Below are 26,663 nucleotides of genomic sequence, written 5' to 3' on the forward strand. Positions count from 1 at the left end.
TTTAATTTTCTTTAATCCGCGTAATTCGCTACATATATTTTGAAATTTTCTTTTCTCTCATTAACGAGAATATATATCTATATATAAAGTTTTGAATATTTTAATGCATTCATCTAAAAGTTTTAACGCTCTATTTGAGATGGAATTTTGCTAACTTGATGTGTGTGTGTGTGTAATATTTCACTTTAATTGTCCTTTTGACGCAGTATACAATTCCGATCTTATTTAAGAAAGGGGTACATTGTATATATATTTGGGGATTTTTAAATAACCGAGTTGCGGGGTAAAATCGAGTCCGCCCTGCGAACTTTTTTTGCGACCAAGATCTATATCGAGAACGTTTGCAGATTGCGTGGCCTGTTCATGATGGACTAGCACGCGAATACAGTCATCGACCCTCTTCGGTATGAGCACGTTATACAATACCATCAAACTGACCTGCAGCAACGCTTTATTCAATGTAGACCTCGTTGCGGTGCGGCGCGGCGAACGGACGCCTTCCTATTCACGTAAAAGTCGATCTACCCCTGCTGAATATAATTTTTACATTCCAGATTATTCCACATTGTATTATGCATAATAGAATTGAAGATCCAAATTTTTTTTCTCGTTATGATGCGTTAAAAAAATGTATAAAAAGTTTGACTTTTTCGGTTAGAGAAAGGTATGTTCGTCGCAAAAATAAGCTAACAATAAGCCATATAAAGTATCGTAACGCGTGTTGTTCAAATGCTGAACGAAGTAGAAAATATATTTAATGCAGCAGATATTCTTTTATGGAGTGAATGAAATAAGGGATGTTCTCTTAAGTTGTATCAAGAAAAGAAAATATCCCCCTTCTCCCTCTCCACCGGTGATCTATCAATGTCGCGCGGTAAGCTTTTGTTTTAACAGGGTGATGAACTGTGCTGATCTTTGTTCGAGAGATTCAATAATCGAACTTTCTCGAGAAAGTTTCGATTCCTTTCAATTTATACGTACAATCAACGCAGATTAAATAATATCTATGTGTTTAAAAAGTTAAATAAAATAGCAATTTTGTGCAGAAATTTTATTAGACATACAATATTGTATCACGCGATATAAAATCGCACGGGTTACTCTATCCATGCGAATCATCGATTCGTAGACGAAGGAAACTTTGGTTCTACGAATGTAAAAAACTTGAAATCTCGAATTTCCAGCTCGAGTAATGACTGTATCAGATCTTTGAGATACACGCGCGCGCGTATGAAAAGGGATGATGTGCGCGCGCGCACGCACGCAACCCCTACGATAGCTGGAGCGGAGCGTCTCGCGAGAGGGGTGCACACTTATTGGAGACGCATACACACTCGTGCTTTCGCTTACACATAATACGCGTGTGTCAGTTACCTACCTACGGTTTACCACATGTTGCGCTTCGAGGTGCGAGGGGCGCAAGTCAGCCAGGAGCCCGGGCCATCAGGATAGAGACGGAATCTCTCCCTCTAGACTCGGTCAGTTACGCGATCGCTAGCGTACGATTCGCGCGGCCGGTGTGCGTTCCGAGTTGTACTGGTCATCGCGGTGTCGATCGGGTGTTGCATCGAGTGTATCGAACTGACGGACGTGCGTGATCGTCTCTCAATTTCGAAGCGAACGAGGAGAGATCGGGTGTGATATAAATTTTTGTGGTGGTGGCTCGAAGATGCTCGAACAGTGAGCGGAAGCCTCGCTTTCTCGACAAGGTCGGTATTATCGAGGAAAGAAGTCTTCCTGCAATTATGCACATTGCTACAGAATAGAAGGATTATACGCGTGCACGTACATATATACACGCAGACATATATGCCATCGAGATTAGAACATGTTCAGAAAGCATCCATACGCACGAAAATGTAAAAAAATAATTTATTCTTTAATGAATAATAATCGCAAGATTGTTTCAATCAATATTAATATTATGATTAACTGGTATACGCGATATAATTTTTTAAATATAATTTAAGTTTTTATTAACAACAAGAACATCATACACATAATTTTCAAAAACAGAATTGTAATCTCTTTCGCGGATCAATAAATAACCCGTTAGTGAAAAAAAGCTGTCGAAATGAAAAAAAAAACAACGAATAATAATTGTCACACATTGTATAATGTCACATGCAGCGTAAAATATAGAACAGTATTATTTTATTATATAAATTATTTAAATAGATTATAAATTTTCCTTTCAATAATTAATTCTTTAGAACATTACTGTTCGCAAACATCATTATTTTCGTTAAATTAAGGATTTTTAATTAGGCGAAATCTTTCATATTCTTTTCGTGTGTAGAAAATGATTAGTTTTATGAATAGTTTTTTTTAGATTGAATAATTAACATGAAGAAATAATTAACACAAATAATTAATATTGTCTATTTAATACAATCTATCGTGCGCAAAATATTATGCAAGTTTGAATATCAGATACGATTTCTCATAACTGTGGATTAATCTGTTTTAATTGATTCAGCATATGTAAGTAATTATTGTAATATAATTACTTCAATACAGAGTTGGATAAATCGTTGAATAATGTGCGATTTTTCTGTTTTACATGGATCATGCGATTATGTATTAAATTTTGATTTATACAAGTGTTTACAAATGAATGTAAATTACATACAATTTCTCTATTGTGTGCTAAGATACGTTGATATTTCAATACTAATACATTTTGTTATTTTTACTTTTACGTATTTAAGACAGAAAGAAAGATTTTTTCAATAGTTGGAATCCACCCCTTTCTAAAAGAATAGAAATTTTGATAAAAAATGTAAACAATTCTTTTTTTTTTTTATTACCAAAGAGGGGAAATCTGTATCAGACATTTTCGCGAAAGTGAAAAATTGTAAAACCTACACGGGACTCCCCATTCGTTCCGAAGGCATTAAAGAGCGTCGTATATATGCAGCGCACAAGGTTGGAATAATTTATACTAAATCATGCGTATACATGGAGCACTGAGATTATGTAAAATTTCTCTTATCGATAAATAATATGACGACTTCATCGATATTTATAAATATTTAATACGCATTCTCAGAGTGTTACAATTTGTAACGCCTGTACGTTGATTTATATAAACATTTTAAAAACTTTTACGATCATGTATTTATAGCAATAAAATTATAGGTTTATCTAACGGGTTATATTTTATTATATATTTATATATATAATCATTAAAAACATTGATACCAATTAATATTGTGATTCATCTTTGAGGATAAAAGTGATACGCTGTGAATATAAATAGACGGATGTGTGTGGTTTTTTCATTTTAATTTAATTCATAATTCATTTATTACATATACAAATGCCGCGAGGCATGTAATAACGAGCGCGTCTAATTTGCATACATATTTCCGAGATAGACCGCAAGACGTAATCGTAATAACCCGGTTATTCGCGAACGGTCAATGATTTCTCGGCTACACGGAAAATAGAAACGATTGGATTAGTTCCAGAAAATATTTTATCGTATCGAATTGGAATCGCGTTATAATGGTACTTTGTCTAGTTAAATGGAGAGCTTCGATTGGCGTTACGGAATTGACTTACGGAATTCTTCAATGGATCGTATATATTTCCATAAAATACCTTGTGGTCATAATTTATAATTCTATTCAATACGGACGTGGGAATTTTGCTGAGGACGCGTACGCGAATATCACGAGCCGTGTCTGAAATGCTTCTTACGTCTTAATATATCCTAATATTGTTTCGATGAATAACAGTTTCACTACAATTTACTTTATATATTCGCAGGTTCGTGCGCTTAACAGCGCGGTGGAGCGGCCTCAATGCCGGTCAGGAAGGGCCTCCTCGCTCCACAGAATACTTTCTTGGATACTATCGCGACTCGTTTCGATGGAACCCGTAAGTTCTTTTCTTACTATTCTATTGTATGTATGTATATTCGTATGTAAATTCGCGAAAAAATTTAGATGGCCATTTATTAGCTCCCTCTTTTTCTCTTTTTATTAATTTTTTAATTTATTAAATGAAGGACACAATCTGTACATTTCATTACGTAAATAATACGCGCTAATTTGTCTTTATAAATTGCGAGAAAGTTTTATTTGTAGAACTCTTTTTAAAAATCGAGGAACGGTAAGCGAAAGCTTCGCGAAAATGCCGGAGTCGTCCCTTATTTCGTTTTAGCTTTGATCCTCATATACGAAGGGTGCGCTCCCCTATGTTCTCTTCGCATGTTACTGGGGATACAAACAACGATATTCAGAACGCCACGTCTCGATTTCCACTTCTGTCGATGTGAAAAAATGAAATATAATATAATGAAATATAAAATTTACAAGATTATTAATATATTGTGTAGTGTTACACTTTCTTATTCATAAACAGCAACGTTAAAATAGAGCGATTCAGTTCATCGATGTTCATCCGCTTCATACATTGAAGTTTCGCCCGAGTTTGCCTAAATCAATGTCCTCGTATCGCATAATTTCCCTTAACGTCTCGATGCGTGCATCGGCATTAAACTGCGGAGACATTAACGATGCGAAACGCATAGGATATCGATGGGCTAAATGTATAGTGTAGTATCATGATGACAACACGTTGCATGAATGAAAACAAATTCTCTCGAAGCACCAAAAATTTTGTATTTATTAGAAAACCGCACAAGATTTTATACTTAAAGTTTTGAACAAAACATAAATGCATCGCAAAATCTAATAATTTTTCCGAATTTTTATCGACAATGGTAGATGCGACAATATTGTCTGATTCGAGAAAATTGAGAAAATTAATTTTCTAAAGATTATCCATGCAGGTTTGTGCGTCGATACAACGTAACGTTCCTGCACGTGAGTGATCGTACACTCCTCACCCCAAATACTTCGATTATCTCTTGCGAATCTTCACTCGATTTCTATTCTATCCTGTGCACCCACAAGTTAGTTAACACCTAACTTTCGGTCAAATTGTACCAACACCAATATATAAACTTTGAACCTACCAGCTACGAGAGGAATCCAATTATAAGAAGAAGGCGGTGGATCGCCAACGTCGTCATCTTAAGCGAATTACAGTTAGAGTTGCATCTTTAATAAGTATCAGCGTATTTTTTCCTCTGTTCACGATACCTGAAGAAATCCTGCCGACATTTTTACATAAGATTGCACGTTTAATGTATTCAATTTGTCATAGCATAATTGTATCCCCCTATAATTAACATTCTCTTCTCATTTTATCAATTTATTTCCCTGTCTCTTTTATATATCCTTTATATACTCTTTTTTTACCGTATTTTTTACTCGTATTTTTTTATTCTTTCTGAATTATTCCAAACATATTTAAGTTAATATATGTATTCCTCCTCTTTGCGAAACTGAAAATGTTTCTCGTCACGTTTTCTCTTTCGATTGTCATATCGACGCATTGTATGCACGCTCCACGAACAACCCCTCGCTCGGTGAACACGTGATAAAACTTTGCGACCATCGACCTTGCGTTTTACCATGTGTCCGACGGTAAAGCATATAATATTAATGCTACATCGGCGCCACGAATCGACGCGATCGAATCGATTCTATTTCAAAAGTTGCATATTTGCCTTCTAATCCTTATAAAGTACTTGCACGAAAAAGCGAGATACATCTCGTATACTGTTCAAATATGCCATTATTAATGTATCATATAACTTACGAAGCCAAAATTTTTTTATGTGCAATAAATGACATTATAATAAAGAGACACATTTTTTATATACGATGTATATTCGAAATATATATCATATCATAATATATATGTATATTAGGTAAAACTTTTTTTGCGTGATAGAAATAAAAGGAAATAGTGTATTATATTAATATTACCACACTACACACACAGACATACACATACACATATTATGCATCTATGCATGTATCAATTGTAAAATCTGGATATTTATTATTTATCTAATTATTACGATCTATAAATATACGCGCATTTATACAAAACATATATGTATTTTGTACTAAAAACTTTTTGTATATAAAATTATTATTATTGTATCCATTATGTCAGATTGTCCTGATGGTCCGACTTGTATTAATAATTGTTATAATTTTTTATGTAAATGTATAGAACGCGGAATATCGCGAATACAATTTTAAATTATTGTATAAATTAAATTAATTGTGCATTATCGCATTGTCAAAGAAAGAAGCTGTGCGTGTCTTTCGAAAACTCGATAAATATTCGATAAATATCACAATTATGACAGTTACTATTTTTATTTTACTCTATAACTTTCGATATGATATAGTTCAAATAACGGCGAAATTTTTATTTGATTGATTTTTAACATACAACTGATGTATATGTGAAGGCATCATAAAAGTTTTTTCATCAAAGAGAGTTTTTTATTTGAACATTTCGAGGCTTCTACTGTTAAACTAGTTTTTTTTTTCTCTCAAATATTTTGTACTCAATATTAGAATATTTATCGCGAAAGCGTACAATTCTTTGTAATTTTTCTAATTTTAGAAATGGCTAGATGAAAGACGTACGAACTTCGTATAAAATATTATAAATATAATATTTACACGCGTTTATACAATACATATGTGGCATTCATTTACCGCATACACAAATGTAATGTGAAATATAAATTTCCAATAACTAGGGCGCATCACATAATGCTCTCGACTTGAAAATCGTTTTAAAGACGCACGGGAATTCGAACATCATAAAGGAGATAGGTGCACAAACGGATGCAAAACGCGAGCCAATATCTCGATCAGTTTCCAGCTTCTAGTTGCATTCGCGATGGTGCTCGGGTCATGTATCCGTTTCGAATCGCTATCGTAGCTGTCACAATGTTTGAACGTTTGAGCATTGCGCGACATTGACATACTCGCGAAGCGAATTTTGAACTATGTATTATTTTGTGATATCAAAAAGTTTTGTTCATACCATGTTACATGTATATGTACAACATCGCGATGATAATTTTCAAAGGCTTTGTGTATCGTGTCTCTATATATTCAAAGTGTCGCTTTAACACGTTAATTGCTACGATCACTTACATTTCTCGTGACATGAGATGGGTTGTATCGACAATGTTTGATCAATATTTAACAATAGCTTGAATCACCGTTTAATCTGTTTGCATTTAAAGAACCATTGTGTGTTTTTTTCGAGTAATGATTTTAAGACTAAAGAGATTTTAAGAATGAAAGTAATTAGTGGAAAATTATCTAAACGGATTACATCGCAGTCTGTGTGTGTGTGTGAAGATCTGTGACAATATAATTCGCATGTCCCGATAAAATTTTTCGCAAAATTGTGTTGACAAAATGTCAATTTTCACGCGTAACCGCCTGATTATTTGCTATGACACGTGAATGAAAATATATTTTAACACATATATACACATATACACATTTATTAAAATCAGTTAAGAAATATCGCATATCAATGAAAATTAAAAATTGCAATATATTTACGTATATGCAAAATTCGTCAAATACTGCTCTTACAGAGTTACGATGTAATTAATTCTTTAACAGAGAAACTTTACGTTAACAATAAACTTAATTTATTGTACACGCGTATATTACATTATATCAGCGATTCGCTGATACAATGTACAATTTTTCTGTATTGGAGCCAATACACTCTTCGATAGATAAGAAGCGATAATTAATCTAGGTATCGATCCAACCGACGAAGATAATGAGATGATCACTAAATATAACTTATATATCTTATCATAAATAATAACGGCCACTGACACGCGCGAAAAGATAACGATAGAACGATGTACATATCTATCTGCGATTTTTCTATTGATTGCAATAATAAACAGTTCATTGAAACAATCACGAAAATTATTTGAGATGTAAGAACAAAAGAAATCAATCAATCGAATTCATTGTTAAAAAAACAAGATATATAAACAAGATTAAATAATTTTTTAATTCATTTATGCTCAAACATTATAATTTTTTATGTAATTTATAATACATATATGTATTACTGAGCGTAATTGCAGATATTGAAATTACAAATGTAGAGAACATTTGTATTCAATCGTCGACAGAAAAAAAAATTGGATTAAAATGGGGACACCAGCGATATGGCAAACGAATCGCGGGGTTCTATTTCTCAGAAAAAAAATCCCACAAAATAATGTTACTAAGGAACAAAGTTGGTCACACGGGATCCTATAGGCTTTAGGTTTCGTGTTTCCCAAGGTTAATCTCTTGATATCCTCGCCAAGAAGACATTGTGATGCAAAGGGTGAGCTATTATTTCTTATGAGGAAAAAAGCGAGGGTATCGAATGAAAAGGTATAGATTGGATGAAAGCTATCTTCCATTATCTATTTGAAGGATGAAAACTGTTTCGATTCTCGATTAATAAGAAATATTAATTCTCTATTCTTTTGTTTATCATAAGTCTCGCATTTACGAACGATATTTATAACATATTGTTAACAATAGAAAATATTGGAAATCTTTTACAATATTTAATACATAATAAATAGAGAGAAAAATTAAATACATTATATAACATATTAATGTTTATATAAAATTATTAAATACTATATTTTTTAGTTTAACATGTTATTGAGCAACAATAATATATGCTAGTAAACTGCAATATTAATAATTTTAACAATTAGTATTGGGAACAACCTAAAATTTTATATTATTCAGTAGAATATCTCTTGAAACAATTATCTTTTTCACTTTTAAATAGAATCCGTCTTCATTGTATAGTTAAGATTTACGTTAAGATTATATGCAAACACGACTCAAATTTCACTTGATAACAAAATCTCGGATTTTTCTATTTAAAGATTTGCGACGATGCGATGGAAAATGAAAATCGATTTAAACCGCGATACGAAGATAATATTTGACATGTCTCTTCTCTCCCTCGTATTTGAAATTTTGTAAAGGTAAGATTAAAACCGACGATTCATTGTTCCCTTAGCAGAGATTACCAAGCACTCATAATAAACTCGCGTGAATAATAAATCTTTCTTCCGTCCTTGAAATTACCTTGATAAGCGGAAAATTTGTGTGACAACATCTCTCTTGTATAATCAGGAGTTTATCTCCTTGCGGGAAAGAATATATTTACCCACATATAAAATTTTATTTAATATTTTAAAAATTGCCACGTAAGACGAATAATATATATTAATATGAAGAATGTATGAAAAAAATATTCCAAACTCAACAAACTGATATAAATAATCATCTAAATGCTTAATTAAAATCATGATGTTTGACGCGATATCTCTTTACTTGTATATGAATCACAAGTTGTACGAAATGTAATCATGAATATGAAATGTCTAAATAAAAAACGCATCGTTATCATCGTCTTTTAATTAAACTTGCGGTATATACATTATATATCTCTCTTTTTCTTTCCAATTAATTATAAGAGTTTGGTAATAAATTTTCAAATATACTTCAGAGACAGCGAGGCTGATTGTTCCGTTTTCGAATTAGTTTGCACTTCACGAACTGCAGACGTGCATCTATCATCACTTACCATCTACGTCTGTCACGTGAATTGTGCATCCACTGTTACATCCCGAAAATAGAAGGATGGAAAACAATAGGGGAATAGTGTTCCCTGGATAGGTCAATAACCGTTCGTGTAATATCGAGAAGGAACTATATGCATATAATATCGACCCGCGCTTTACGCTGATAATATATTTTAACCTCGCAAGAATATCTCACGCAAGAATACTCCGTAAACTCTTTCGAAAATGAATATTGGTCTAAGTTAGATTGCTTCCTAGCAGAAGTTTTGAACGAACTTCATATTTTGGGTACAACAACTAATGACACATTGTCACCAAGCGGTCACACTCGCACATCGTCACTTACTTTAAGTTTTAAATATAATAAGTACGTATCCATTTAAGCGTCGCCAATCTCACCCCCAATCTCTTTACGATAGCACAAATTTCCAAGTTTGCACTTTGAATTTTTTTTTTCACGGGAACGTCTTTTATGTAAATTCAAGGAGAAAGATATTCACTGGTTATAAAACTATCCTTTTAAATTTTATCCTTATTGTTAATTGAACTTACTTATAACTAAATCCAAGCAAAACGTGACGAGGTTTACACAAACTCACCTACTATCTATACTTTATATTAGTTCTGTGATTCATGATAATCATGATATTATTCCGATTAAATATTGAAATGCAACTGAAACTGGCGCTATATAAAGTAATTACTTATTTATTATTTTTAATTGAATATCACGTATATTGAAATCTGTGGATATTCTATGAGCTAAAGACAATATGGAAAACGTGACTGACTTCAACAAATAATAGCAACGAATGTATCGCGTGTTATTTTCTATTTTCATGCTAATTCACCGCTAATTATCTTAAAATCATTGTTGTAATTCAATTTACATGTAAATTTGTTCTTTATCGAAAAATTATATGTATAATGTATAATATAAAATATAATAGTATTTGATCGCCTCTTTCCCTCTTTTATATAAATATGTTAATAATAATTTGTTCTTTGTCTTCATTTTATTAAATGGTTTAATTTGACGCTTTACTTTATAATTTTATAATTTATAATAAATTGTCTCTTTATTTTTACACTTTTTTACAAAAAATTCTTTCACGTTACAATAGGCGTTTATAAATTCTAATAAATAATTATTACGAGAGTGTCACAAAATTGACGATTAAAATATATAGCAGATACATATTTTTTATTAACCCAATCTGCAAAATTCGAGATATTGCAAATATACTGAATTGATGGAATAATGAAAAGGATAATCATACGCATGCAATTTGAAATAAATTGGAATTTCTGTTTGTAAAATATTCCACTTTATTATTATAAACGTGAAATCAACAACTCTTCAAACTTCAGATTATTTAAACATTAGTTATTGAAGCTTTAAATAATCAAATATTTGTTCTGAAAAATGAAGAAAGCTTACGTTTTCTATTGCTTTGCGTGTTTTGATACATCCCTTTAGAAATACTAAAAAATTTTATTACGTAGGAGAACCGTGTTTGAGTCCTACGTAATTTCTCTAAAAATCGGATACAGAGAGATCGTTAATCGAGACCAATTGATAATGCGCGAATGAAAAACTGCCTCTCGTGAAAAGCGATTTGATCGATGCTCTGATACAGAGTAATTAATTATTTCATTTGATGAGCCGTTCTAACTATAACTTACGCAATTTACTCAGAGTTTAAAAGTCCCCCTTGGGATCTCCGTAATTATTTGGTGTTACCTCTGAAACGATCGGGCTTTAGGGAAACTACACGCAGACTTTTCCCCGAGTGACTCGTTTGTCCGTAGCACTAATAATCGTTTAGAAGTTTGCAATCGATTTACCATTTACCCAACTTTCAGATTAATATTTCTAATTTTATATTTAAGAAAGACGATTCAAATTGTTATGTTATCTAAAAGTTTTGTAAAATGATAAAAAATGCATATATCTGAATAACTATAAAACCAAAATGCTGATGGCATACCAGAAAAAAAATGCATGATGCAAACGTTGCATATCTGATTATTCAGCTCATTGAACGGTAGCTTTGTCAATGACTCTGACGTCATCGTAATCTCTAACAATAAGGGTAAAAGCGATGCTATTTTTTAATATTGCATTTGGCCTTGAAATTCTTTTCTGTTTCCATCATTTTGTGCCGTGCCAAATCACGCCTCCTATTTACGATAAAAAAGTTTGTCTTAAATATCGAGATACACGAATATGTGTGTTTTACAATATTTTATTTATCGCAATATTTATTACATGCTAGATTTTTTGTCACGTATATTGCGCTTGCTTTGAACATTACATATCAATATCTTACGTATTGATGTGAGTTTACACTGGAAACAAACATATTCGCATAACTCGCGAGAGATACAATTTAATTAATATAAATTAATACGCGATGACTGAAAACGCGATATAGTTTTGTAAACATGCGCATTTTTCCAAGCGTAAATTTTATTAGTAAAACGAGTTCGTGTCGCACAAATGTGGAAATTGCTACACTTACGGATGTCAACACCAAAGAGATCCCAGAATTAACTTTTGCAGGCTGACGCGATATAATTTCTCCCAAATGAGCCGTCCGTTGTATAGATTTTTTTTTCCTTTTTGGATTGCAGTTAACGCACACAAGATTTTTCGAACATGTATGAAACATTATTTTCACTAATGCAGGATGCGCATTTTGTATTGTCGTGTATTATTACACGAGATTCTGATCCGATTGTAAAAATAAGTCCGGAAACGATGCCGCATCGTTTGATGTGATTATGACTATCCCTCATGCGATGCGGAAAATGGGAATTAGCACGAATGATGGGGGAAGTTGAATCGTAAAGGGTTAACGGCTAAAAATACATCTCTAGGGGAAAACTATGTCCTTTCCTTTGGGGGGCGCGTTTGATGAAAATGTCAGATTTTTAAGTACACTTTCGCATCATATAGGCCCTATACGCGTGCATTTATACAGCGTATAAGTAAATATATTCTACAACAGGATTAAGAGAGAATATATAATACAAAAAAAAGAATATCCAAAATCGAGAATAAAAAACATTTTGGCACGTTACGCAATATATTTTTTCGATATACCTTGTAATGTTGAAAGGAACTTTATATTATATTAAGGGGATTCTATTCGATAAAATAAATGATGATACAAATGTTGAATCACTTCAATATTTTTTTCCATGTCATAAACGAATCGTATATTTTCGTTAACGCAATTATAACAATCTATACAATATTGACAATTAACTTTTATAACTCTTTAAAACGCACTTTTAACCATATAATTACGATTGATCGCATTCTTTTCTGTTCGCAGACAGCAACTTTGTACTGGGAAATGCGCAGGTTCCGTCGATCTATCCGATTGTCTATTGCTCCGATGGATTCTGCGAGCTGACAGGATTCGCACGAGCGCAAATCATGCAGAAGGGCTGTGCTTGCAAGTTTCTCTACGGGCCGGAAACGAAGGAGGAAGAAAAGGCCATGATCGACAAGAGCCTCGAGAGCAAGACAGAATTGAAAATGGAAGTTGTCTTCTACAAGAAGAACGGTGAGTTTAAGATACATTCCGATCTCTTGGGATGTGAGAGAAGCTATTATTGATAAGGGAAGAACATATTATTAACGGGAAAAACGTTCTAATATTATAGAGTTTTATATAATATAGATAAAGAATGTAATAATTAGCGGCAAAGGATGCAAAATCTTTAACGATCATACTCTGTATATCCAAAAGATATTTCAAATGCGATGAAGGAACATATCGATTTAGGCAATATTAAAGAATCCGATTTTCAAAGAAAACTCACGATGCGAAACTAAATGAAGTAATCTTGTATCTGAGCGCTACTGGCATTTTTCACTTTTTTCTCGCGTAACGAGGAAAATCAGTCTACGTTAAAATTAACCGGAATGCGCCTTCCGCAATGTTACTTTGTGTCATTACGTTGATCTTATTTATTTCTCAGATGATGACTACTAACTAAATTAATTGTCGATTCACGTAAATTTTTAATTATGCATTACAAAAAGTATGCGTACATTCGTGATAATTTATTTTCTAAAAAAGAAAAAGAAAAACAATTTATTATTTTGAACACATCCATAAAATAAAATAAAAGTAATAGTAAATAAAAGCTACAAATGTTTATCGACGAAAACCCACTTTCCAACGAGAAAAGAATATCTCGCAAATAAAGAATCAAAAGGAATGTGACGGCAATAGGAATCCTCTTCTATATGACGATATTCCTATTACAGACCACATCGATGCTCACAACATTCGTAATAATTCTATTACACCGAAAAATATTTAATTAAATATTTTTTTCCATCTGGTGTGATTAGTGTTTTATATAAAAAAAATATATAAAAACGGAAATATGTTGAATATAATAAATATTTCTTTTCTCTACTTTTTGTAACGCGTTTCGCGATTCTTTGAAACGAAAATATCTGCTTTTAAAAAATGGAATTGACTTTTCGCGCTGTGTTCCTTTTGTGCAACTCGCGTGTGTTACGTTGCACAGTATATAGGATACAAATATCAAAACTTATTATCGAAAAGGCTCTCAGTAGCGAGTAATTCATCGTTTCGCATCCCTACGGACGTCTGCTCTAAAATTGATGACCGACCATATCATCTAGATTTCGCTTGCTCTCGGTAAACGGTCCCTTTCGGCTTGCAGGAAGTCCATTCGATTGCCTACTCGACATTGTTCCGATCAAAAACGAGAAGGGCGACGTCGTTCTGTTCCTGGCCTCGCACAAAGACATCACGCACACAAAGAACCTTCAGCTCTGTGAGTTGCACGATAGTGGTGAGTTCTAACCATGCTTCGCTGCTAAATAAATCGCAAGTGGATCGATTTTAATGAGGAATGATGCGTTCTCACGATGCGTCGTGCCAAAATATACGACTCGAATTTGCGTCGCAGGACGGGTAGGAATTTGGCCCTTTACGTCTTTCTTTCACTCGTTTTAATGATTCACATTTCGAGCACCGCGATCACGCAACACGCTGCATGAATTGCTATTGCAAGATCGAAGTTTGTGGCCGAACATCAGTGAATGATTGGATTGATACACTGAAAAATTCATATTCGATCTTAATCTCACGCTCAAGTCAAGAGAGTTTTTATTCCATTGGATTATATCACATTGTCATTAACATGATTGCACTCGAATTGAATTTTTATAAATTAATAGTAACATTAATTAGATTGTGTTAATCGGTAACAAACTTCTTGATATCCACAGATCACAGAGCAATTTACCAATATAAAAATATTATTATACTACAAAGATTTTATTTATTTTTATTATATATGTTATATATATGTCGCTTTCTATAAATTTATATATTGAATTTCTCTTGCGCGATGTCACATAGTTACAAGCGTTTTAAGATAACAAAGATCCTGAAAAGAAGATTGTTTTCGTCGAGAAACGCTTCCTTAAAATATATTTACATACGTTTCTTTTAATTACAATTTTTTTGCAAGATTTTTGTCTTTTAGAACGCTTTGACGTGATTATATGCATATTCTCTGCTTCAATAATAGCACAATGTACAATTCCAGACTCAAATGGCAATATCGACCCTGAGGCACCGCCTTCCAATTACGGTAGGAGAAGAAGTCGCGCCGTCCTTTATCAACTGTCAGGTCATTATAAGCAGGACAATAAGCACAAAATTAAGCTAAACAATGTACGTTTATATATCTTTTTTCAAAATTACTACTACTAATTTTTTTTGCTTTTACAAACAAGAAAGTTCAAATTTCTATGAACGATATACATATATTTTAATTCATAATTTTATTGCTAGTAATAAACATACTGTTTATATATTTTGCAAGTCAATAATTATTATGTTTACTCGCGAATTGAGAGAAAGATTGTTATTATATATTGTATATATAAAAGCTTTTCGATAAATACCAGAAACTTGTATCCTTCAAAAAATTAGCATTCATCGTAATATTACTTTATTATAAATGTTGATTTGCATTTAAAATTAAATAATACAAATAAAAATTTTTGGAAGGAGTGAAATAAAATAATTAAATAAATTTTTTTAAAAGAGTGAAATGAAATATAACAAAAATAGTATTGGAATCTAATAGTATTCGTTTATAGCGCCGCGAGAGATTTGATATAATTGAAAATGTTACAAACTCTTTCTTTAGACGCTTCTACATTCAACCGAACCGCCTTTACCAGAATACAAAACGTCGGCGATCAAAAAGTCGCAATTTGTTCTTAGTCATTACGGTGGTTTCAAATCCTGCTGGGACTGGCTGATCCTCATCGCGACCTTTTACGTGGCAATAATCGTTCCCTATAATGCGAGCTTCATCAACACCGATAGGCCTACCATGGTCAGTGACGTCGTCGTCGAAGCACTCTTCATTATCGGTGAGTATCCCTTATTTCTGATTTTCGATCCTCTCGTATCCTTTAGACCTCTCTTTATCCCTTCGTCCTATCGAGACTCTTGCTTAAATCCTTTCAAAATCGCTTTGACAGATAAACGAATTTGCTACTTAAAAAGGATCATGAAGCTTTTATTCCGATACGCTGATAAAATTGTAAGTCAGTTATTAAGAAATTAATTAGTTTTCTACTTCCAATACCCTTCTCGATTTAACATCGGTAGATTACGCGAATACACATATACATACACATATAATATATGCATTATATAAAATTATAATTGAATAAGAAAAGAAAAATATATATGCCAAATAAATAAACAAATCAAAATCTCCAATATAGTTATCCCACAATAGACATCGATCATTCTTGTTATTCCGAAATGTTTCCGCAAAGGAAACGAAGAAAAAGTATTTCTTTCATTCAATTGGCAACACGTGGAACTCGTTAAGCCAAGAGAAGCGATCAGCCACCCTCTTTTTGCTCTATCTTGTGTTATATATAACTGTAGTGGCTTTCGATTCAATTGTCACAGCAGCCTCTCTCCGACGGGAACATACTGGAAATACATATCTTTATAACAATTGATTTACGTCGCGATATTTGTGAAATACAGTTATAGCGTTGTTTCCTTTGCCTCGCCGACAAACGAAACTCTTCGAATATACTTCCCGTAGAATCTTTTCAATTAGACGACGATATCTGTTAAAGAGATCTAGGAACCGAGAAAGCAACTCACGCGTTTAAGCGTAAATTCAAATCAATTAAGTGTGAACAAGGTTGCTCTTATATCTCGACTATATTTAAAAGAAAGTTAACGAAATATGTCAATTAAAAGAAAATTTAATGATGATGAAAAGGAAAGAAGCGCTTTTGCCTTTGGAAAATAGTTTGACAAAGTGAGATTATATTGCCGATGCTTTGATTACATCTTTTTAATTGTCCGCGATATTGCATTAGTCCGAAGATTAATTCTGGAATGTTGATGTAAGCTTTTCCGCAATATTAATCGCGGATATTATATATACAATATATATTATGTTGTGAATTTCAATAAATAAACAGCACAAGCATTTTCAATATGCTCTCTCGCCAGTCCGGTATCTATTTTTAACTATCAAATAAAATTGCGCTGTCGTAAAATTAAACTAGAATAGAAAATTCGCATTAAAAAATTGCCCACGTTATAAATCGAAATAAACTTTTTGTATTTATTTTCAATGTGCGCTACAAAATATTTTTAATGGCAGATTTTCCATAACAAGTTTCAGCATATTAGAACTAATATAGAGTCAATGGATAGCGATATTTCGCGTATCGGCGTATAATATATAAAATATCAATGGTCTGCAACTTTTAAACGAAGTTACTTTGGATAAATGGACGTGGAACGCGAATTTCGCGGCTAAAATCCAATTTGCAAACGGGATTAAAAGGTATTCATCGCACAAAGCCAAAGTTTCGTTCAGCTGCTTAATACGTTTGCGCGAGCAGAAACTCGGCAGGACAACAAGCAAGAGAGAAAGCCAGTTTCTCCTCTTCGGTTAAAATTTAGTTAGAGGGTGTATAGGCACAGATTCCGCATTTACATCTGCTTGCGATTATTGTCACGATTATTGTCACGTCTCGTCGAAATCAATATTTACTGTTCGATGAAAAAGTGTTTTATTGACAATTTTTTATAAACAGATGTTTAGTGATACTCTAGGCAAACGAAGAGTCTCATCGAAACGTCATGATTGAAATTTGTTCAGCGAAGTTTTAAATTTGTTGTAATTAAAATTATTAAAATATAAAAGATTTAATTATAAAATGTTTAAACTAAAATCTTATTTAATAGATCTGTCTCTTTTCTGTGTTAATAATTTTCGACATCTCGCATGAATTTATACTGTATTCGAATCATAGTACGATATCGGGCATTGTCTCGCGCTTCTGAAAGATTTCGATCATTTCGAAAGATTATATTCATCGCGAATGTATACTCCATTATTCTTCCACAGATATCCTTTTGAACTTCAGAACAACGTACGTGAGTAGAAAGGGCGAAGTCGTCAGCAATAGCAAAAGCATCGCCGTGAACTACGTGAAAGGCTGGTTCTTTGTTGATCTCGTAGCAGCATTGCCGTTTGATTTTCTCTACGCTTCAGACGTTTACAGCAGCGAGGTTGGTATATTCTCATCCGCTTACAGAAAGATTTATGGGCTAGTCCATTAACTTCTTGCGAAAAGTTGACTTTAACAGAATAAGTTCTTCTATAAAATTTAATTTGCGATCTTCTTCGAGAGATTAGTTCTAAAACTTTATAGCGCTTCTCAATCATCAATTTAATCTACGTTTTAATAATAACAAGAGCATGAAGAAATCTAAATTCTAATACATAAAGCAGGAGGGAGGGGGCTTAGTATGTATTGTATTATAAGCAGATATCCTGATATTAGTTTTGTGGTAATTACCAATTTCAAATTTCCGCTAGGCATGGACCCAACGAAGAGAGGCTGAGCTAATTAATTTTGCCCATGTGTAATAGAAAATCGATACCTTATATATATCAGGATTAATTATCAGATCTTTAATTGATATTTTGCGTGTGTGTTTGTGTCAGAATTAATTATTACTTGTTAATAAAATTAGTTCTAACATGAGGTATCGATTATTCGTTACACATTTTTTCTTTATCGATTTTTGTTACAGGACACAGCACACAGTAATATTCATTTAGTGAAGCTCACGAGATTACTGAGACTCGCGCGTCTATTACAAAAGATGGATAGATATTCGCAATATAGCGCGGTAATATTAACGATGCTTATGCTTTTTTTCATTTTGGTCGCGCATTGGTTAGCTTGTATTTGGTATGTCATCGCCGAGAAGGAAAGATTGCGAAACGATAAAGATTGGGACCTAGGTGAGTTTTCTAAAAAACAATTTTAATATATTATTTAAAATAATCGCAAAATTATATATATGTGTGTGTGTGTGTGTGTGTGTATATATATATACAGCGGCATTTATACGGAGAGCCATAGCATTTTTACGAGAAATGTGCAATACGCTGTACATAAAAGTAATTAGATTGCCTTCGAGGGCAAGCACGCGTCTTATATATCGAAACTAATCTGAAAGTGGCCTTTGTGATCTATAGGAATTGTACACACAATATCTACCACTATCTTAAGAAAGTATATCTATACATATATGAATTTGTAACCATAGAAATGATTCTATCGATGCGAAAGCTCATGCATAAAATTTGTAGAGGGATTGTTTCTCGATAGGTGTTGAGACAACTTCCTACGGAGAAGAATTACGTCTTATAACAAAAATAGGAAAATATACATTCTTGAAATAATGACAAACTTTAATTTTGTATCTTATAAAAACAAATATATAATAGAAGATTATACGAATTGATATTTATACATTCAAATAATGTCTTCATCAAATTTTTATAAAAATATGTTAGGTAGTATTTTATAAATGATATAGAGATATGACTTTTCAAAAATCGTATATTAGAGATTAAACTAAAACGTCGAAATATTGTCATTATTATAATTATAATCTGTTCTAGGCTGGATACATACTCTAGCTGAGAAGTTAAAAATATCTGTACAAAACGTTACGCATACAGAGAGCTATATAACGGCATTATATTTCACTTGTAGTAGTTTAACTTCCGTGGGATTTGGAAATGTTTCGGCCAATACATTCTCGGAAAAATTCTTTTCTATTTGCACAATGCTGATTGGTGGTAAGTCTTATTTTATTAATATAACGAACTCATCTAATATCGTTAATATTGATGACAAAGTATTGCAAATTTTACCATACGCTAATTAATTAAAAATTGATTAAAATTGATTTGTATTCTCGGTATCTGGATGGCACATGTACATATATGTAGATCGCTTGATTTTATGAACATTAAATATATTTAATTACATTGCGTACGATTTGTGTTGCAGCTCTAATGCATGCCGTGGTATTCGGTAACGTTACTGCAATCATTCAGAGAATGTACTCTAGAAGATCCCTATATCAAACAAAGTTACGAGATCTTAAAGACTTTCTAATCTTACATCAAATCCCGGAAGAGCTCAAACAGCGAATGCAGGATTACTTTCAGACCATATGGTCGCTAAATCACGGTATTGATATACACGAGGTAAAAATCGCGCTGTTTTTTTTTTTTTTTTGGTCAGATTTTTTCATTCTATTAAAATATTATAATATATATTGGAATAAATTTTAAAGAGTTATATTATTACATACTACTATAAAAGATAATTTAAAACTTGTTACTGTATTTGCTTATTATATCATAAAACGAAATAACTCTTGTGCAGACCCTTAAACAATTTCCCGAGGAGTTGCGAGGAGATGTTTCGATGCATCTTCATCGTGAGATTTTAAGTTTACCGATATTCGAAACAGCCGCTCAAGGATGTCTAAAGCTACTCTCGCTCCATATTAGAAACAACTTTTGCGCCCCCGGCGAATTTCTCATCCACAAGGGCGATGCGCTTTCATACATCTATTATCTATGTAACGGATCCATGGAGGTTGTGCAAAATGACATGGTTGTCGCCATTTTAGGTAAATTCTAGTGAGCATAAATCAATATACCTCGTTTAATAATTATAATTAATTCGTTATAATTATATTCGTTATAATCTTCTCATAATCGTCGCTTTACCGTCGAATCATTGATAATACTTGAATTTGACAAATTTTATGTTATAATATAATTTCAAAATCAAATTAAGATTTTTAAAATCAGTTCTCGCAATTTGATGCATATAATTATTTTACGAACAGATTTTATCGATATTCTTTTTTTTTTTTTAGGAAAGGGCGATTTAGTGGGTTGCGATATAAATGTTCATCTGCAATACGGAAATAACGGCGGAGGCACGACCGGAACTGGTTCAGTTGACGTTGTAGTAAAATCCAGCTGCGATGTCAAAGCGCTAACATATTGTGATCTAAAATCTATACACATGCAAGGATTAGTCGAGGTTCTCCGAATGTATCCCGAATATCAATCGGAGTTTGCGCACGATATACAACATGATCTAACATATAATTTGCGCGAAGGATACGAGGCAGAAGTAATTAGCTCTATGTACTTCCATAAAAAAATTGCTAAAGTTGCATCAAATATTACTACCAGTTACTAAAAACGAAAAGAGAAATTTAGTATATTTAAAGAAAAATAGTTTTTTTATGATATATTTAAACATTTGAGAAAATATTCTTTATTTTCTTCTTTCAATTTTATGTAGGAGAAAAAATTGTGTCTATACTGAATAAGTGGACAAATGTGTTTTGATATTGATATATTTGAAAGAGTATGTACTGTGTATGTGTGTGTGTGTGTGTGTGTTGTTGTTGTTGTAAATTCTAACCATTGAATTTACCAATCATGTTGTCGTTGGAATTTTAGCAGGAATCCGATGTGAACGGCCCATCATTGACACTGCCCTCCATCAGCGAGGATGACGAGAATGCAGTCGAGGAAGGTGAAACCTCTCCTTTATCACCACCGAACAAATCACCACTTCACACATCTTCGAGTCCGCGACATGCCAAGTTTAGGTATATCTAAATTAAGGAAAATATTGTGAAGATCGTATATATAGAGAGAAAGTTTTCTTAAGATGAAAATATGGAAAAGCTAAAAAAGGAAAAGGACGTTAAGTAAACGATAGTAGGAGATAAAAAACTTCAATGACGTAAAAAACTTGAAATAATGGATAGACGTGAGAGTGCAAAAAAGTTAATCTAGCAATTTTCAAACTTTTTTCGTTTATCTTCCCCTTCTTTCGGCTAAACATCTTTTTTGCATCAATCTACTTTTTCAAGAAAGGAGTAGTATTGCTAAAATATAAAAGAGTATATATTAAATCCTTCTTTTTTTCTTTACATATTATAGAATATACATCTAATATATTTCAAAAAATACCTCTTTTATATTCTAGTCTAAAATATTCTGAATAAGCAGCGTAAGTAGCAAGATAAAAACGAGACATAAGGAAAAAACATCTCGGATTAGACGACGCGATTGCAATTTATCTATATCCTTTTCGAAGAAAATGATCCTCAGTTACAGGATAACACGATTTTCCGCTCGGAGAACCGTGAAATATCCCAAAATCGCGTCCTCTCAATCCGGCTTTTCAGATACCGGTGGTATCGATAAATTGTAGTGAAATGTAATCCACTTTCAAAATTCCTTACCTTGGAATTCTCGCACTGTGATTTCAATGCCATCTCGAACGCGCTCTCGATATTTCGAATCGGATATTCGCACAATGAACAAAATTAATTGCGTTTTGTATATCAGGGAGGATTATAGGGATGGGAGACGAGCGGGGAGAGGTGTCCTGGTACGAGGAGGAAGGACAGCGCAGGTGATCGCACAGGAGTCTATGGAGGAGCATATTCGAGGATCGGTCGAGAGATTAGATAATCAGTTTTCCACGTTGCATCAAGACGTTGCGACGCTCAGTTGCGAGGTATTTTATACACAGATACCTTATAACGTTATATACATTACTTTAATCCGACGCAAATGCATTACGGCGAATGTGAAATTGTTTTACTCAACAACTTACCGACACTTCTCAATCTATTCTGAGTCTTCCTGATTTTGAATAAATAAATAAATAGAATAAATAAATTAAAAGTAATTGAGACTCGGAAAAATTCATTTGATAGAATCGAATTTTTAATTCAATTCCACTTGAATTAATTCAACTTCTTCGGATTATACAATCCAACAAAACAACTTCAAGAAAAAGAGAATAATCTTTCTTTAATATTCAACATGATCTTGAACTTTGAAATGCTCTCACTACTTTTGGAAAATTTAAAGTTAAAATTGTATTTAAAAAAGTTATTTTAACGTAATTTATTATACTATAAGGGACGTGCTAGAAAATTTTTATCGCCTCTCTTTAAAACTAAATATATTATTAATACTTTTAATCCTCGAAGGAAATTTATTACAAAGATTAAAATTGCTCTCTTTTTGAGGAAAAAGTGATTTCTTATATCGAACTATATTATCCAAGAGAGAAAGAGAAAAAAGAAGAAGAGAGAGAGAGAAAGAGAGAGAGAGGGACTCATCAGTCGCGAGATTAAAGATGCGCATTGTGGATCGACAGGTGCGCAACGCTATTCAAGCATTGCAGATGCTCGCCTGCTCACCCCAGAGTAATCCGAATCTGCCAACGCCGGCGGCGAGCCACGGCAGCGGGGTTCTTGCGAGGAGCTCATCACATCCCCCAGACGCCATTTGTTGGAATCCACCGGCGAGATTGATCGACGTGTCGACGCAGACGGATTGGCCGGTTGACTTGTTCGAGGCATGGGTGCGCGCGAACCCCCGCAGATCCCTGAAAGCCCTCGGTCTCGATCCGAACGTCGTCCTGAGGCTACCTCCGCCGTCGCCTACGCCGTCGCCGTCCTCGCCTCCGCCGCCACCCTACGAGCCCTTATCACCCTTGACGAGCTCGCCCCAACAATCTTCCCAAAAACCCTCGCGATCTCCGACGACAGGTAATTATACCCCGCTAGGGGTTTATTAAAACAATGGCTTGATACGTATAAAAATTTTTTTTAAACGATGATATACGTGGAAGAAAAAAAGCTTCTTAGACGGAATACATATAGCAAGGTGAGAAAGAGAGATACATCTCATCATAGAGGAGAATAATCATTCGTACGATTCCGCGAATTCATGTTTCAATCTTTCCGCGAAAAGAATTTTTTTCGAAGGAAAAAATACTCCCCCGAATTTTTCCCATATTGCGGAAAGATATATTTTTCTAAAAACAGAAAGAGTCGTTGCCGGGGAGGTTGCATATATTTTCATAAGAAGCACTTTTGTAAGTGGTTGCGCGGATGATGGATTTGACCTTCCGAAGGGAGGTCCATCTCGTAAAGGGGATACCTTTCACCTTAGCTTCCTACCCGGGGTATCCCCTCGCATACGAGTTACTCATATCAGTTCAAACATATTTCTCTAGTGGATACTTACATGTTTTTCCTGTGGCAAAGAAAATTTCTATATACGTACAGAGTGTTAAAAAAAAAAGTCATATATTTTGAGAGCTAGTAATATTGATCAAAACGAGAAAAAAAAATAACTTGGGTCTAGTGACCCTTTTTTAATACCCTGTGTATTGTATATATAAATTGTTTATATAATACAAATTTCTCACTTCTCAAATTTTGTTGATCGTGATGCAATAATTGCGCCTACACTCTGTTCTGTATCTACTACTATATCCACGAGACTTGGCACCGAGAATTCTCGTCGACGTCGGACGCTGACGCGATTTGAACCGATTTCAGGAAATGACAGCTACGTTTTTGGAATTACTCACAACGCTTCGCACATTCCTCGATTGTACAGGCCGTCCAATTCAGCCTGGGATCCGGACAACAAGCTATGGCACCGCTTTAGCGCCGGCGACGCCGACAACGCGTCGTTTTATCAGGCGTTGCGACGTCTTCCGGAGTCACGCTCATTAAAGTTCAATCCGTTCGACAGCTGAGCTAATTAATTATTCCGAGCTCGCACAAAAATTCATTTATCCATTAACGTGAATGGAAAAAAATCTATTGTAATCAATTTTTATCAGTAAAATGATGATCTCTTGCGCATTGTGATAAAATGTTTAAAAAAATTTCGATTTAAAGACGTAATAAATCTATACGTTAATCAAGCGCGAATATTAATTTATGCTAAAGACTTGAGGCAATTTAATTGGCAGGGGTCAATTACGATATCACAAATTGTTAAATATTTATCATAGTAAACATTCTAATAGATTTGGAAACAAAACTGGAATAATTTCTGATAAAATAAAATTCGACATTGATACGCGCGAAACATTAATTCGCATTCCGCAACGGAAGCGGATAACCGATGATACGATATCGATTGGAAAATCTCGTATTTCAAACTACGGACGATAATATATCGTATATGTAAATTTAGTTTCGAACATCGTAACATAAACAATCGCTCGTTTACGTGACATTGGATTACTCGTCAATTGACGTTTATATTTCCTTCGCTCGTTAACATTATCCTTCATGATCTCGCTATATAATATTTAACCCTTGAATGCATCGAGCTTTTTTCATAAAAACTTAAGATAAATTAAGACTGACGCGATATACAAAAACACAATAAGTATACATATCAGCAAATTAAAAATTTGTAATCCTCTGGTTTTAAACGAAAATGGAGTAGATTTTAAAAACATTTTTTCTTACCATTAGGATTTAGACATATGTATATCAATATCTAATTATTTTCTTTATTGCAGTCGACGAATAAAATAGATAAAATATTTGAATAAAAATATATTTAAATATTAAAATTTTTAATATGTTCTTACCATATAAATACACATCTTATTAAAGAAAACTTGATCCCCCTTCAACAATTCTCTATCTCTTTCATGGAAGTACATAAAGCTAATTATTTCTGTCTTGTATCCTTCGCGCAAATCATATCTAAGATCGTATTGTATATTGTGTGCAAACTCATATTCGAAGTACAATCGGAAGACTTTAATTAAATCTCGCGTGCATATGTATTTAAAATCACAATAGCACTTTGACATTACAGTTGAATTTTACTACAACAACTGAACCAATTCCGCTCGTACCTCTGCTATTGTACTGCAGATAAACGTTGATATCGAAATCCATCAAGTTGTTTTTTTCTTAGAAAAGAAAAGGAATATATCAGAGATAAAGTCTGCTCGGAAAATAATAAACCGAAAGGTTTTAAAAATCTTAATTTAAATTTAAAATTGTATCGTGACGTAAAATCGAATAGATTTAAGCATTGTCGATTATAATTTGACGATAAAGCAAGGATTATTAATCATGAGAAAAATTAATTGCGCATATTGATTTGCTCCTGTTTTCAAGATTTACCATCAATCAACATCGTGCAAATAGAAAAGAATTTTTCCGAAAATGTTTTTTGTGAAACATCTTTGAACCTTATGAAAGTTAGACAAACAAAATATAATACTGTCATATGTAACATTTTATATGGGTATTTTCAATTTCTCAACCAGAGTATGTAACCAGAACAGATTATTAATAATTCTAGCATTAAATCACTCTATCTTTTTTTAAAGAAAAATTTTATCGAAGCATCATGCATTCAAGGATTAAGCAATATTTCATATATTGTCCTAGGCATTTCTGTCACTGCCAAACAGGATAATACATGACTTTATATATATGCGATTTTTTCCGATAAAATATATAATATATTCTATAAATCTCACCTTAAGCAAAATAAATTCTCACTTATATCATTTTAATACACATAATTCTATGATACGATTCGATATATGTAATTAACGAACGTGCACCTGAATAACGCTTTGAAAAAATCTCTAACATTTACAATTATTCCATATACACGTCTACACAATCGGTGTAATAATATTCTAGCGTTTTCTACTGAACGTTAAATAACAGCATCTAATTTTATAGTAATAGAGTTGTGCGCATAAATATTTAATTCATGCTCTTATAAGCGCGCAAATTAAAAAAATAATTGTGTGGTCTTCGCTCTATCGCAGTTAAGCTGCACGCCTCCGATAAATGAGACCAGACACTTCGCG

General features: G+C 33.2%; 1 protein-coding gene and 1 long non-coding RNA gene across 7 annotated transcripts; one reads left to right on the top strand and one right to left on the bottom strand.

The window, feature by feature from the left end:
• Positions 1-1,379: 1,379 nt before the first annotated feature.
• Elk (Eag-like K[+] channel) lies at positions 1,380-25,241 on the top strand. Of its 6 annotated transcripts, none has more exons than XM_070308045.1 (16): positions 1,380-1,709; positions 3,775-3,885; positions 12,871-13,104; positions 14,243-14,374; positions 15,137-15,264; positions 15,746-15,974; positions 17,996-18,159; positions 18,688-18,901; positions 19,568-19,747; positions 19,962-20,161; positions 20,343-20,592; positions 20,845-21,107; positions 21,446-21,594; positions 22,343-22,514; positions 23,166-23,559; positions 24,358-25,241. In XM_070308045.1, the coding sequence occupies exons 2-16, from the start codon at positions 3,810-3,812 to the stop codon at positions 24,558-24,560; spliced, it is 2,988 nt and encodes a 995-aa protein (XP_070164146.1). In that variant the 5' UTR covers positions 1,380-1,709; positions 3,775-3,809; the 3' UTR covers positions 24,561-25,241. The 6 variants fall into 6 exon arrangements, with proteins under 6 accessions (XP_070164146.1, XP_070164147.1, XP_070164145.1 ...); XM_070308046.1 differs by having other exon boundaries at positions 14,243-14,356; positions 21,443-21,594; positions 24,358-25,240; XM_070308044.1 differs by having other exon boundaries at positions 21,443-21,594; positions 24,358-25,239.
• Positions 20,246-24,624, bottom strand: LOC138939842 (uncharacterized). The gene is made up of 3 exons (XR_011447910.1): positions 23,209-24,624; positions 21,417-21,600; positions 20,246-20,988 (listed from the first exon to the last, which is right to left on the bottom strand). It is a non-coding gene; the product is annotated as an uncharacterized lncRNA (long non-coding RNA).
• Positions 25,242-26,663: the final 1,422 nt, after the last annotated feature.

The sequence above is a fragment of the Polyergus mexicanus genome, unplaced genomic scaffold, assembly GCF_030449975.1.
Source record: "Polyergus mexicanus isolate NDT 795.1 unplaced genomic scaffold, iyPolMexi1.0 SCAF_15, whole genome shotgun sequence".
NCBI classification, from domain to species: domain Eukaryota; kingdom Metazoa; phylum Arthropoda; class Insecta; order Hymenoptera; family Formicidae; genus Polyergus; species Polyergus mexicanus.